The 12,645-nt window shown below is 44.1% G+C and overlaps 1 protein-coding gene and 1 long non-coding RNA gene across 4 annotated transcripts; one reads left to right on the top strand and one right to left on the bottom strand.

Moving 5' to 3' along the window:
- Positions 1 to 347: 347 nt before the first annotated feature.
- LOC144326923 (uncharacterized) lies at positions 348 to 1,693 on the bottom strand. The gene is made up of 2 exons (XR_013391814.1): positions 1,199 to 1,693; positions 348 to 810 (listed from the first exon to the last, which is right to left on the bottom strand). It is a non-coding gene; the product is annotated as an uncharacterized LOC144326923 (long non-coding RNA).
- Positions 1,694 to 1,950: 257 nt separating this feature from the next.
- On the top strand, positions 1,951 to 11,466 carry SIRT7 (sirtuin 7). 3 transcript variants are annotated; one of them, XM_028715996.2, is made up of 10 exons: positions 1,951 to 2,084; positions 2,256 to 2,393; positions 3,571 to 3,675; positions 5,796 to 5,866; positions 6,012 to 6,084; positions 7,058 to 7,156; positions 7,243 to 7,479; positions 9,387 to 9,467; positions 10,475 to 10,581; positions 10,984 to 11,466. In XM_028715996.2, exons 1-10 carry the CDS (start codon positions 1,989 to 1,991, stop codon positions 11,183 to 11,185), a joined length of 1,209 nt encoding a protein of 402 aa, XP_028571829.1. In that variant the 5' UTR covers positions 1,951 to 1,988; the 3' UTR covers positions 11,186 to 11,466. The 3 variants fall into 3 exon arrangements, with proteins under 3 accessions (XP_028571829.1, XP_077780254.1, XP_028571838.1); XM_077924128.1 differs by having other exon boundaries at positions 1,989 to 2,393; XM_028716005.2 differs by lacking the exons at positions 1,951 to 2,084; positions 2,256 to 2,393 and adding an exon at positions 2,411 to 2,443.
- Positions 11,467 to 12,645: the final 1,179 nt, after the last annotated feature.

Below are 12,645 nucleotides of genomic sequence, written 5' to 3'. Positions count from 1 at the left end.
ACCACCCTTTGTGAAAGACCAAAGGGTTGTTTACAACATAAAACATAAACAGTATATGTCAATATGTCACATGATAGTTATTTAAAGTAGTGTAAAAGAGACATAATTAATTTGTTTTTGTAAATTAGCATGAGAAACAAATCATAATTAACAATGTAATGCATAAAACCTGTGCTATCACACCAGAATTCCATGTATTTTGGTTTTGGCCAGTGCTGCTGGGAGGTACACACTTTCTGTCTGAAGGCAGCAGTCCTTATTAGCCCCCACTTCCCCATCAACAATTTTCCAGACCTATTCCGCCCCCCGCCACTCAATTTTGAAAAATAAACCAAATAGACTAAGACTTATTTTAATGTGTTTATTATGATAAGTAATCCATGTGCCTGTGATAGGCTACTGACTTTGTGTGGTTTTGCTTGCTCATGTCACAACGTTGTTTATAGTCATAACAGGACTATAAGTCAGGACTAAGTCAGACATCTGGAATTACAGGGCAGAACTAGCTGCATAAGCTTCTACAGTACAGTGGTACCTCGGGTTAAGTACTTAATTCGTTCCGGAGGTCGAACCTGAAACTGTTCTTAACCTGAAGCACCACTTTAGCTAATGGGGCCTCCCGCCGCCGCGGCGCTGCCGGAGCACGATTTCTGTTCTCATCCTGAAGCAAAGTTCTTAACCTGAGGTAATATTTCTGGGTTAGCGGAGTCTGTAACCTGAAGTGTATGTAACCGAGGTACCACTGTATATGGATGGCTCTGTCTCTCTTTGTGTCTCTTCTTTTAACTTGTGATATTCTTCTATGTTTAACTGTAAGTGAAAAAGAGGTGAAATAAGCATAAGGGACAAAGGAAACTGTTTGATAGAGTCAGAGCATTAGACCATCTATCTCAATACAGTATTGTATACAGTACACTGACGGGCAGCAGCTCTCCAGCATTTCAGAAAGAAACATTAACAGCCCTACCTGAAAATGCAGGGATCAAACCTGCAGGTAGAACTGGGGGCGCTTGCTTTATATATGAAGGACCATGCTGGTAACAGCAAAGTCGCTGACTTACAGCATGGGGCTTTCATTTCTGCTGTAATTAAAAAAGAAAAGCTAGTGTCCAGCTGTAGCAGCAAGGATGTGCACGGCTTATGGGGTATAATAAAGAACATTTGACAGTTGTCAAATAAGAGAAGGTCAATTGCTCACTTTCTCTGCCTTCCTTAGATCATTTGCTGATGCTGCTAATTGTATAGAAATGACCAGATCTGCGCAGTTGCCTCGATTTCTGATTTTCCATTGGGGAAAAAGTAATCACAGAAAACTGGTGTTTCACAGCAGTTATGAATGCCAGCTGTTGACTCCTTTAGCTGTAATTTCTTGCTCGACCGTCAGGACTGTTAGACAAAATGCTCAGATTGTATCAGCCAAGATCTCGGTCCCCTCTTTCGGGAAAACGGCAGGAGGGGAGGTGAATATCAAATCTGAGAACGACCTGGCCAGAACTAGCGCAGCTCCGGCGCGCCTAAGGTTGGAAAGTGCTCGGCTGCTACCACTCTTTCTACCTCAATGCCAGCGCGGAGCGGCGAGATTCTAGCGGAAAGATCCCGGGAAGAGGCGGGCGTCAGGCTAGCCTGAATGCGGACCGGCGCTTTCGATCTTCTGCTCGGAAAGCGAGAGCCTCCGGCGCTTTCTCCAGCCGCCATGGGCTGCGAGTCTCTCTTCACGGAAAGAGATGCCTGTAGAGCGTCGTCGTTCTGACATCTCTATGACGGAACCCTTGTAGCCATTGGACCGGAAGTTCCGGCGAGGAGCCTCGTTGGCCCTTCTAGCCTCCTTTGTGAGGAGTTCTGAAAGCGATCCTCGTCACCTTCTGTCTCTCTGAATGGCCGCAAAGTAAGGGCACTCTAGCTTCCTCGGTCGCTGCTCTGGGAGGCCGGAAGCGGAAATAGCGGAAACCACCGGCAGGGCCAGTTGGTACCCGGAAGCCACCGGGACGATGGCGGCTGGTTGGAGTTTGAGCCGCTCGGAACGGAAAGCGGCGGCTCGTGCCGAGTTCCTCCGGCAGGAAGAGCAGCGGGAGCGACGGAGACAGGTACCAGGACCTGCGGTTGGGGCGAGGGGGTTGTGGGTCTCGGTAGCGCTTGTGGGCGCCGGTGTTTCTGCCTTGCGCCCACGCCCCCTTCTTCCCCATCAACCGCCCCCTTCCTCTGTCTCTCTCTTTCTCTCCCTCCCCGTCTCTTTCTCCCCCGCCGTTCGGCGCCAGGTGTCGCGGATCCTGCGTAAACCGGCGGCCGAGCGGAGCCCCGACGAGGCTGCGCTGCTCTCCGGCTGTCAGGAGATCGTTCGGGATCTGGAGCGACTTGGCAAGAAGCGCGAGAGGCTGCGGCGGCGGCTGGAGGAGGTGTGTGCTCCTTGCTAGCTATGCCCCCCTCGATGCGTAAACGAGCGCGAGTGAGTACGGAGGAAGGAGGGTTTCTCGGCGGGGCGGCCATGTCAGTCGCTCGCCGGCAGGCAGAAGCAACACCGAGTCACGCGTGGGGCACCCTAAGTGGGCGCTAGTCTGCAAACGAGCCCGTTAGCCTTTACGGTGCTACAGCGACGCTTCACTTCTGTTGGGATTAGAGTGAAGGAGTGAGCTAGTGAGAAGGACAGAGGGGATGAGCATCTGGTATTACCCATGTATACATTTACAGTATCTTGCTTGTTCAAGTACTACCTGCGGGTGACAAAACACACAGTGGAAAGTATGTGGCCTGCTTAAGAAATATGTTGTCCAAAGTAAATTCTTTCCTACACTGCTTAGTGTGGCTTGCCTAGGCCTCTGATTATTCTATTTTTACTACCTGAGAAAACTTACTCAATTTAATTTTTTAAATTTAATATATTTAGGCTGTTTTTCTGGGCAAATGTCCATCCATGGCAGCTTGTGTTCAAAACCTATATACACTTAGAACTATCCTTTAACAGCAACCCCCACCGTTTTTTAAAGCAGAGCCAGGAAGAACATAGTTCAGTCAGACCATTATCTAGCTGATATATGTCATATTCAGAAGACCAGTTAAAAAGTGAAAAGTGTTTCTGAAAACAGTGTTTCTGCAGGGTAATTTGACTGAGGGCTTTATTTTCCTATAGGCAAGGGAGCCAGTTGCTGTTAGAGTAGCATTTAAGTTGGCTTTCAGTTGTTACAAAATCAAACTTCTGCTACAACCCAAAGTTGATTTGGTCCATGTGCTTGAAAGTAAGTTTTGTTACATCAGAACGCCTTCTAAAGAAAAATGCTTAGGGTTAATGCTCTTGTTAGCCATCTCCTTGTTCTTGATGAGCTGGTCCCCCCTCACTTATTCCCACATGTCATTAATGTATCCTGTTTCTAACATGTAAGACGTTTCTACTGAAGCTCTTTCTTCTATTTCATGTCTTCCTTTACAAAGCTTGTAGAGTTGAGGACAAAAGAAAGAGAGCGAAGGGAAGAGACTAAAAGACTTGGCTGAGTTTATGTCATGTGATTAGAATTATACAGGGCTTAGCTGAAGTGGTCCTTTGGAAATAATTTCAGTCCCTCATTCATCCACTCTTAGGTTTGTGATGAACCTGAAGAGTTGAAAAGAAAAGTCAGTAAGCTCTCTGCAGCTGTGCAGGGAGCAAAGCATCTCATCATTTACACAGGAGCTGGCATCAGTACGGTAAGACTGTGTGGTTGGCTGTTCTAAAATCACCTGGTACAAGATCCTATAGTGGTTTGTATTTATTAGTGTGTGACTACACATTATGTTCACCATGCAAGAGCAGTCCAGCTCTGACTGTTGAGAATCCTGTAGGCTCCCTCAGCAACAGATAAATATAGAAGAAACTGTATTCAAACTACTTTTGTTCCCTCCTAGGGACAATTACCTGTTAATGAGAGAGGTAAGCAAAAATAAAACCACCTTTTTCATCCATGCATGTTTGACTGTGATTCCTGTTCAGTGTTCTCTGTCTGTTGTTTGGGGAGTTTGCAGAACAAGAAGAGCTAGACTGCTCTCTTGTGGTGAGTATAACATGTAGTGTGACTCTTGAAGTGAGTTGGGCCGCTTTCACAAGTGAAACAGAACAACTGTTTTGAACTTATGAAAATAGTTTGTTGTAGTATTGTTAACAGCTATCTTATTTAGAGGTATGGAGGATGCACTCCCAATCTGAAGTATGGGAAATGTGGATACTGAGATGATGGAACAACTGTTTTGAATGTATGCAGGAAAATGGGAAGCTGTCTTATATGCAATCATAGAATTGGTGTGATTAGCTGAGTATTGCCTATTCTTTTTGTAAGCTGCTTTGGGTTTTTTCTACTATCAAGTGGTATATAGATTTCATGAAATAAATGAATATACTGACTGACAGCGACTTTTCAGCACTTCAGATGAGACTTTTGTAGCCCAATTGAAGCTGTGACCTTTTGCATGCCAGGCACAGGTGGTGGTGACAACGTTGTGGAGTTGCATGAAATACTGATTTCAGCATTTCAGAAGCATTTTTAACTGATTGGGTGGGAATTCTGGTGTCTCAGAATTCATTTGATTTTGCATTTGATAGTTAGTTAGTTGCCTGACACCCTTTGAGATAGATTAAGGTTTTGCCATAGAAGAGGTTGTGTTAGAACTACTCTGGATAATAAGTGGGTGACATGCTAAATACGTTAAAGGAACGCCAGTTTTAACTGTCACTTTGATTCCTCATGTCTCAGAGAAACAGCTAGCATTTTGCATGCCCACCTAAGAACCAGTCTACACAGCCAGTCTGCATGTTATGTTGCTTCATGTTAAGGAGCATGTCTCTTTCAATCTAGAATACAGAAGACTCCTTTCAGAAAGCTGTCCCTAACAGGAAAGCTGCAGAATCATCATGTTCTTGCCTCTGGCTGTCCCATGTTATTGGGAAGAAAAGAGCATTTTATCAGACTTGCCTTTGGCAAAGCAGCTGTTGGACAGTGGGAGATGCTGTTTGGCTGGCTGGGTTTTTCCATTCTGTTATGTTGTGCATCTACCGTATTTTTTCGTGTATAAGACGAGGATTATTTATTTAAAAATTAAGTTAAAATTCTGGGGTCATCTTATACACGGATAGTGCAGTGTGGTGACGGGCGATAGGTTGCTGCGTCATGCAGGAGATTGTCATCTTTGATTGGGTGGTTGATTGGTGGATGTGGCAAGGTCTGTTATGGCTTTGCTGCCGCTGCGGCAATTTGGTGGGCGATTGGTGAGTGCTGTTGGCGACTCTGCTTACGATTAGTGTCATCAGCGATGCGTGAGAATGTCTAACAATACAGTTATTGTTCTGTAAGCTCTGTAACTGGGCAATCCTCCCCCAAAAAAGCTTAACAACTCTTGGCAATCTCCTCCCATTTTCTTAATTTGGAGTCCCCCAAAATAGGGGGCATCTTATACACGGGGATGTATACTTTATATACATGGAAAAATACAGTAATCTGCCTTAGCAATTTGGGAGGCAGAAGAGCAGGACAGATTAATCACATGTTTGCCATGTGAGCACCTTAAGTGCTCTAGCTAGGAAGAAGTTTGGAATAAGATTTTTCATGATAGAGGAAAATGTTGAGGCCATTTCTCAGGCAGATTTCAGTATGGTGTTAGTTGACCAATGGGGGTAGGTGCCTGCAACATGAAGGGCCTTCAGTTTTGGAGTGGAGAGATGTCTGAGCAGGAGACTATGGGGGTTGGCAGGGCTTTTAGGATGTGACAAAGTTGCTGATGAGTGTGGCTGTGTATTGCTGAAGGTCCCTTTTCTCTTATGTCTCCTGGTAACACAGGCAGCCTCAATTCCTGACTACAGAGGCCCTAATGGGGTGTGGACAATGCTGCAGAAAGGGAGGAGTATCAGGTAACCAAAATTTGACCGTTCAGATGCTTGCCTGGTGCTTGGGAAATTTCTTAGAAGATCATTTCGGCCTCCTCAGAGAAGGCTCCACCGGAACATGTGAGATTGACTACCGATTTTTAATACAGTTTTTATCTCCACTTGCCAGGGCTGTGGATCTGAGTGAGGCAGAGCCCACACTCACCCACATGAGCATCGCCTGTTTGCACAACCACAAACTGGTAAGGCTGCATATTAGTCAATCCTATACTCCCGGGGGCAAAAAGAGATGGCACCAGTGGGGAACATAGTTGAGGCATTAAATGTGAAATGGATATTATGTCTGGAGAATCTGGGATGCTGGAGAGCCTCTCAGTGCAGAGGATAAGGCCATGCACACCTTCCCTGCACAAATACTGTATTGTTAGACAAAGTAAATCAGATATGGGGCTTAGAGTAGCAGAGAAATAGACAGTCTTTGTATGTGTGTTGGAGGCTGGCACTTAGGACTCTGAAAATGAACCTCCCTGTTAGGTACTTGGTTCCTGCACAGGATTGAATTATAGGTTGAAGTGATAGCACATAAATAGATATTACTTGCTGTAAAAGGCAGCCAGAATCCACAAAGAATTAACAGGTTTGTGGCGTATTGTATGGGAGGTTTATAGGCTGCTTAACACACTCTGTACTTTCTAGGTTACTTTAAAAGACTGCGGTATGACACTGTATATTGACGGCACCATAGAAATGATGCTGCATGTGGGTTACAAATGCATAGTGTTAATTTTGGTGCACTCCTTCCAGAGCTGTCTGCTCTTGAATGCAATTTCTTAAATTAAGAAATGATGGATTCTGTTGATGATATTCTCTCATTTTGAATGCAAGACTATGCTGTCCTTTATCATTAACTCTGCTACTTTTGCTAACTGGCACCTCAAATAGAGGTGAGACCATAGTGCTCGCTCCTGGTGAGCAAATATTGTCCACCCATGCTTTATCAGGCAACCACATTTAGCCACTGTCTCTCTGCTCCTGCTAATCAGCTATATCTCCTCCAACTATTTTGGCAGAGCAGTGAGAAAGGGAGGGGAAGGTTGGCTATTTAACATGCAAACTGTGCAGATCATATCTTAACTGCTGATAAAGGGAAACAAGAAGTGACTTGCTTTTAACTCTACTTTCTCCATTCTTAACACTCTTATTTTCCTTGTTTAGGTAAAGCATGTGGTGTCACAAAACTGTGATGGGCTCCACTTGCGCAGTGGGCTCCCTCGAGAAGCCCTATCTGAGCTGCATGGAAACATGTATATAGAGGTGAGCATATGCAGAGAGCGGGGCTTAGTGTGCCATAGTACCATAGGGAATGATAACTAAGATTCTGTGCTTCCATTCAAAATTAGGTTTGCACATCCTGCACACCCAATCGTGAATACGTGCGAGTGTTTGACGTGACGGAGCGCACAGCCTTGCACAGGCACCATACCGGCAGAGTGTGCCACAAATGTGGGGCACAACTAAGAGATACAATTGTACACTTTGGGGAGAAGGGCATCTTGCAGCAGCCCTTGAACTGGGAGGCAGCAATAGAGGCTGCAAGCAAAGCAGATGTGATCCTGTGCTTGGGATCTAGCTTGAAGGTAAGGCAGGAGAAAATGTCATTCGATGTATAATTGCACTATACTCTGTAGTGGTTTTATTTCAAAAATTCTAGAATTATATTGGAATCGGCAGACTGACACCTCAATTTATAGTCTTTAAGGTTTATTGTGAAAGTGTTTGCTGCAATGCAGGCACAAATATGTATGTATTTCCCCCTTTGGAGCTTCATAGAAATGTAACAATAGAAGTTTCTGCAACATAGGCACAAATATGTATGCATTTCCTCCTTTGGAGCTTCTTAGAAATGTAACAATACAATCCTTTGAGAATATTTTCCTGTGTCATTGGTTATAGCCAAATATATGCCAGGGGAAGGTTATGGAAACAGATTTCAAATATCTGGTCAAAGATAGGAAGCTCTTTAAAAAAATTAAGTCTGAAAAGGCAAGCGTTTCATAAAGCAACTTGGTTTGTATGAATGTCTTGGCTTGCATTCCCCGCCCCCCTTTTCAATTAGAGATTAAAACAGGAGTGGGAAACCTTTGACCCTACAGACATTGGTGGACTGCAATTCCCATCAGTTCTAGCAGCATGGCTGATGGCCAGGGATGACGAGAGTTGTAATTCAGCAACATACGGTGAGCCAAAGGTCCCCAAACCTGGATTAAAGTAAGGATGTATATGGTTAAGTGGTTCATAGCTAAATAACCCAGGATATATATTTTTAAAGTTTCCCAATAAGGCAGTTTGTATTATTTCAACATGTTAGTGTTTGCCTCTCTATGTAAATGAGAAATGTAAGAATGAACTAAAGGATACCTTAATTGGCCTTATAACACATTTGAGTAGATCACTATTTTTTAAATATAATCATATAAATCCAGAATGCGTATTCTGGATCTCTTACAGTTAAAATACAGTAGACCCATAACTTGTGGTGGTGGTGGGATTGTGTTCCAAGCATAGCACATAAAGCCAAAATTGCATATAGTCAAAACACGTTGGGAATGCCAAAGGTTTCCTGGACACCTCCATTTTACTATTATTATTATTATTATTATTATTATTATTATTATTATTATTATTTAATTGCCAAGGGTGTCGAGCTGAATGCGCACAAGTTAAATGTGCATAACTTGCAGGTCTGCTGTATAGCTTTATTGCTGTTAGATCCTGACACTTGCTAGAGAGCGCAATAAAGAAAGGCCCATCTAGTCCAGCATGCTTTGCAACAATCCCAGTAACTAGCTGTTACTAGATGTTCCATCAGGAATTGGCCAGTGTTTTACCAAAGGATCATGTCCTGCTTACACTTCTACTTCTCCCCATCCATCTCCATACTTTAGGGTGTTTTGAGAAAGTATTTTAAGTTTAGAAAGTGTTTAATGTTTCTTGCCAAGCGGGACTGTAGTCCTAAGTACATTTCCCTGGGAGGAAGCCGCATTGGAGCTTGACACCTAGGCCTGTTTTACTGTACGACTTCCATCTAGCCGAGGTAATAGCTGGCTGAGGTGACTGCTAGTTATGTGTATTTTAATAGTTGCAATACCTGCAAAAGTGTTTGGTTTGAGTCTTTTGGGCATGCTAGCCATTGGACTAGAAATATGATCACTTAAATTTTAGCAAAAGCCTGTGTGTTGCCCATCATTACTCCAGACAGTACACTTTAGATGTTTACTGGGACTGGTCATTTGCATTTGATAGAAATTTTGCTGCAGATGTTGAATCCTGCAAAAGCCTTGGCAACCATGTAATCCTGGAAGTTGGTACCAGAAGACTGTTCCTGCTTCCCACATCCCTTCTAAGTAGTTTGCAGTAGGCATTGGTTAAAGATGAACACAAATGACTAAAGATGAACTGTGTTGCCAAGTATCTCAAAGTTTGGGACTCCTTCCCTCTTCTAGCACTGATGAATATTTTGGTTGTGTTGTCCTTCTCACAACAGGTTTTGAAGAAGTATCCACATTTGTGGTGCATGAGCAAACCACCCAGACACCGCCCTAAACTCTACATTGTAAATCTCCAGGTTAGTTTGAGCCTTGTCATTTATGGGCAGAGCAATTTGCACTGGTGATATATGCAAGTGTATATGATTACTTTAGTTGCTTCCATGTGTTTATAGGGTAGGACCAAAGTTCAGGGTTTATTCCATCATGCAGGTGGACAAATTGTGTGCATTATCAAAAAAATTGCGCAATGTAAAATATGTTTTTGTGCAGTTGGGCGTATGGGATTGAATAAGGAGCTAAGTGGTTTCTAAAAGAGAAATAGATAAGAAAAGAAATGTTTAGATTTAAAGGATATACAAAAAATAAGCAATTGACATGTCTGAGTAGAATGTATGGTAATGAATGGAACATCCCTATGGACCAAAACTCTCTTCATTGATTGGTCCATGGCTGATAACACACTCCTATTCCATGTTGTCACTGGCAACCTCAGCAGCACCAGCTAGCAAGGGGGCTGCAGGGCGGAGCTCTTCAGCTCTGCCCGCTGATAGGTTGGAATGAAGGGGCAATAGCTTGGTGACCTTCCCGAATGGCAGTTGCGGTGCCCCATGAGCATCGAGCATGGCAGAGAGTGGGACTGGGAATTGAACAGGAGCAAATATCTTTGTAAAGCCCATGCAGAGGGCTCTGTAGCAATCAGCTGTTGCCCAAAACTGCTCCTCAGTCTGCCCACACGAACATTGGGAGATTTTCTGGGTCAAGGAGGGCTTGTGTTTTTTTTTAATCTTGAAATTTTGTACCCGGGGCAAAGACCCCTGCCTAGAAGCCATCTGGTGGATTCCTACTTATCATTGGTTGAAAGTAATTCTGTAACAAGCCACATTGTCAGATTTCAAATAATTTTTTATGTTGTTCACGTGTTTATGTCGAAGTTTCGTTCCTTTGCCATGGGATAAACATGTTACCAACATTTTTACAATAAAAGTGAAAACCTAGTACGTGACACGTGAAAATAATTGTGAATGTCATGGTAGCAGTGCTAAGTCAGTTCACTTCATTCACAGTATTACTGTTCTGTCTACAGTGGACACCAAAAGATGATCTGGCAGCCCTGAAACTTCATGGGAAATGTGATGATGTGATGAAGCTATTGATGGATGAGCTGGGGCTTCCCATCCCTTGCTATGACAGGTCAGCAAAGATAATGCTTGGCTTGAGCACTGTGCCCTTATGCACTAATACTTCACTCTTGTAGATAGTCGCAGATTTTTGAATGAGCAGATGCTAAATATAGGCTCTTCTACATTTAATCTAAATGTTGGTTCTTGTCTGCTTATACAATATCATACACGGAGGTTTATAATTAAATATAGCTTCTTGTTTCTTCATAATGTGATGTAATTTAAACATGGCTTTTATCAGGAAGGAAATATGCACTGAACATACTTGCACTTGTGAGGACTTGCAGTCCAGCCCTGTTTTACTGGAGTATATCATGCATGGTTCTAAACACACCCTTTCACTTGATACTTGGGCTTTATGGTAATTCTCTGCGTGCTGCAAACTTAATATTACATATTATTGTGCTTGCAGAACAAAGGACCCCATTTTCTCTTTGGCTGTTCCTCTGCAACCTGAAGAAGAAGGCAGTCATAGCAGGAGAGCTGTGGCTCCACCAGTAGGTCTCCATGAAGTGCAGCTGGGAGAGCAACAGCAGACACCCGTGGGACCCCTTTCTGGCGGCTGGTTTGGCAGGGGCTGTGCAAAAGGCACCAAGAAAAGAAAGGTGTCTTGATAATGGCATTATAAGGGTGTGTGTTTTTTAACCTTGAGGACCAACTGAAGTTGCTAAAATCAGGACAAGACCTTACACCTGCACTGGATTTGACCAGAATTGCTGGGCTAACTGGAAAAACACAGCTGCTATTTTCATAAATGTTTTGTACAACTACTCAGTTTGTAAACAGAGGCTGAAGCCTAGCTTGGTTTCTGCTATGGCTGAGGAGAGGTTGGTGTTTAATACTCAGGGCTGTCAATTATTAAATATTATTAATAAAATAAAACAATAAAAGGCAATGGCCGTGGTTTTTATAGCACACAGCTTATATTCCCACACTTGTGTTGGTGTCAGCAACGCTGATAACATTTGGGTGTGCATGTTTTATCTAAACATGGGTCTGTTACAGCAAGGGTTACATTTTCAGAAGATGTGCAGTACAATGGTGCCAGATTGTTGCAAGTGGTCTTGAGGGTAGGGTTGCCACCCGTCCTGTATAATACAGGATTGCCCTCTATTTCAGTGTAAAATGCTACGTCCTGCATTCAATACAGGAGACAGCTCGTCCTGTATTTCCTCAGCGCTCTTTTTTTCTGCCAAGTTAGGGATCCTCTCCAAATGCATGTGTGTGAAAGGTCATGTATTTAAGCCCTGGGTAGCAAAGCAAAGACAAATTTACAAATTCATGCGTATGTGTGTGTGTGATGTGTGACAGATTTCAGAGGGGCCATCCAGTTAGGCTGCAATCGATTGTAATGGATTGTTTTGAAATCACTCAAGCAGCAGATGCGGGGTGGAAATTGCGCCTGCCCAACTGTTCTGCATTTTGCCAGAACAAAGATGGCAACCCTAGTGTGTATCTCAGATGTATAAGGGTGGGTGCCAGGGGAAACAGAATCACAAGGGCTTTGGTCTCCCTTCAGCAAGGCAGTCCTACAAAATATCATGTACAGTGGTACCCCGGGTTACTTACGCTTCAGGTTACAGACTCTGCTAACCCAGAAATAGTACCTCGGGTTAAGAACTTTGCTTCAGGATGAGAACAGAAATTGTGCTCCAGCGGCGCGGCGGCAGCAGGAGGCCCCATTCACCAAAGTGGTGCTTCAGGTTAAGAACAGTTTCAGGTTAAGAACGGACCTCCGGAACGAATTAAGTACTTAACCTGAGGTACCACTGTACAGTATTTGAGGGACCTGGGGTAGGGAATAGGCGCCACTTTGCTTATTAGGATGCAAAGGCTGACATCTGGCGTGGAAGAGAGCTCAAATGTCTCCAGCAGCGGAGGAAGGCCGGTGAGCGTCCGGCACAAGAGAGATGGTGCAGCAATGAAGGAGCGAGAGAACGGGGCGCCCAGTCCCCACTCAAGGAGAGGGTTCCTGTGAAGGGAGCGGGGCGACGCGCGCGACGTAAGGCAGGGGGGGGAGGCGCGCGCGCCGCCTGTTGGTCAGGTGACGGCCACCGAAGATGGCTGCGCGCTC

The sequence above is a fragment of the Podarcis muralis genome, chromosome 2 (genome assembly GCF_964188315.1).
Source record: "Podarcis muralis chromosome 2, rPodMur119.hap1.1, whole genome shotgun sequence".
NCBI classification, from domain to species: Eukaryota; Metazoa; Chordata; class Lepidosauria; order Squamata; family Lacertidae; genus Podarcis; species Podarcis muralis.
This window is presented reverse-complemented; position numbering and strand designations above follow the sequence as displayed.

Excerpts from the sequence above, each read along its gene's own strand:
- SIRT7 (XM_077924128.1), top strand. The coding sequence starts at position 1,989 with ATGGCGGCTGGTTGGAGTTTGAGCCGCTCGGAACGGAAAGCGGCGGCT. Across the intron at positions 6,085-7,057 it reads GTTTGCACAACCACAAACTG|GTAAAGCATGTGGTGTCACA; the intron begins GTAAGGCTGCAT and ends TTCCTTGTTTAG. Across the intron at positions 9,468-10,474 it reads TCTACATTGTAAATCTCCAG|TGGACACCAAAAGATGATCT; the intron begins GTTAGTTTGAGC and ends TTCTGTCTACAG.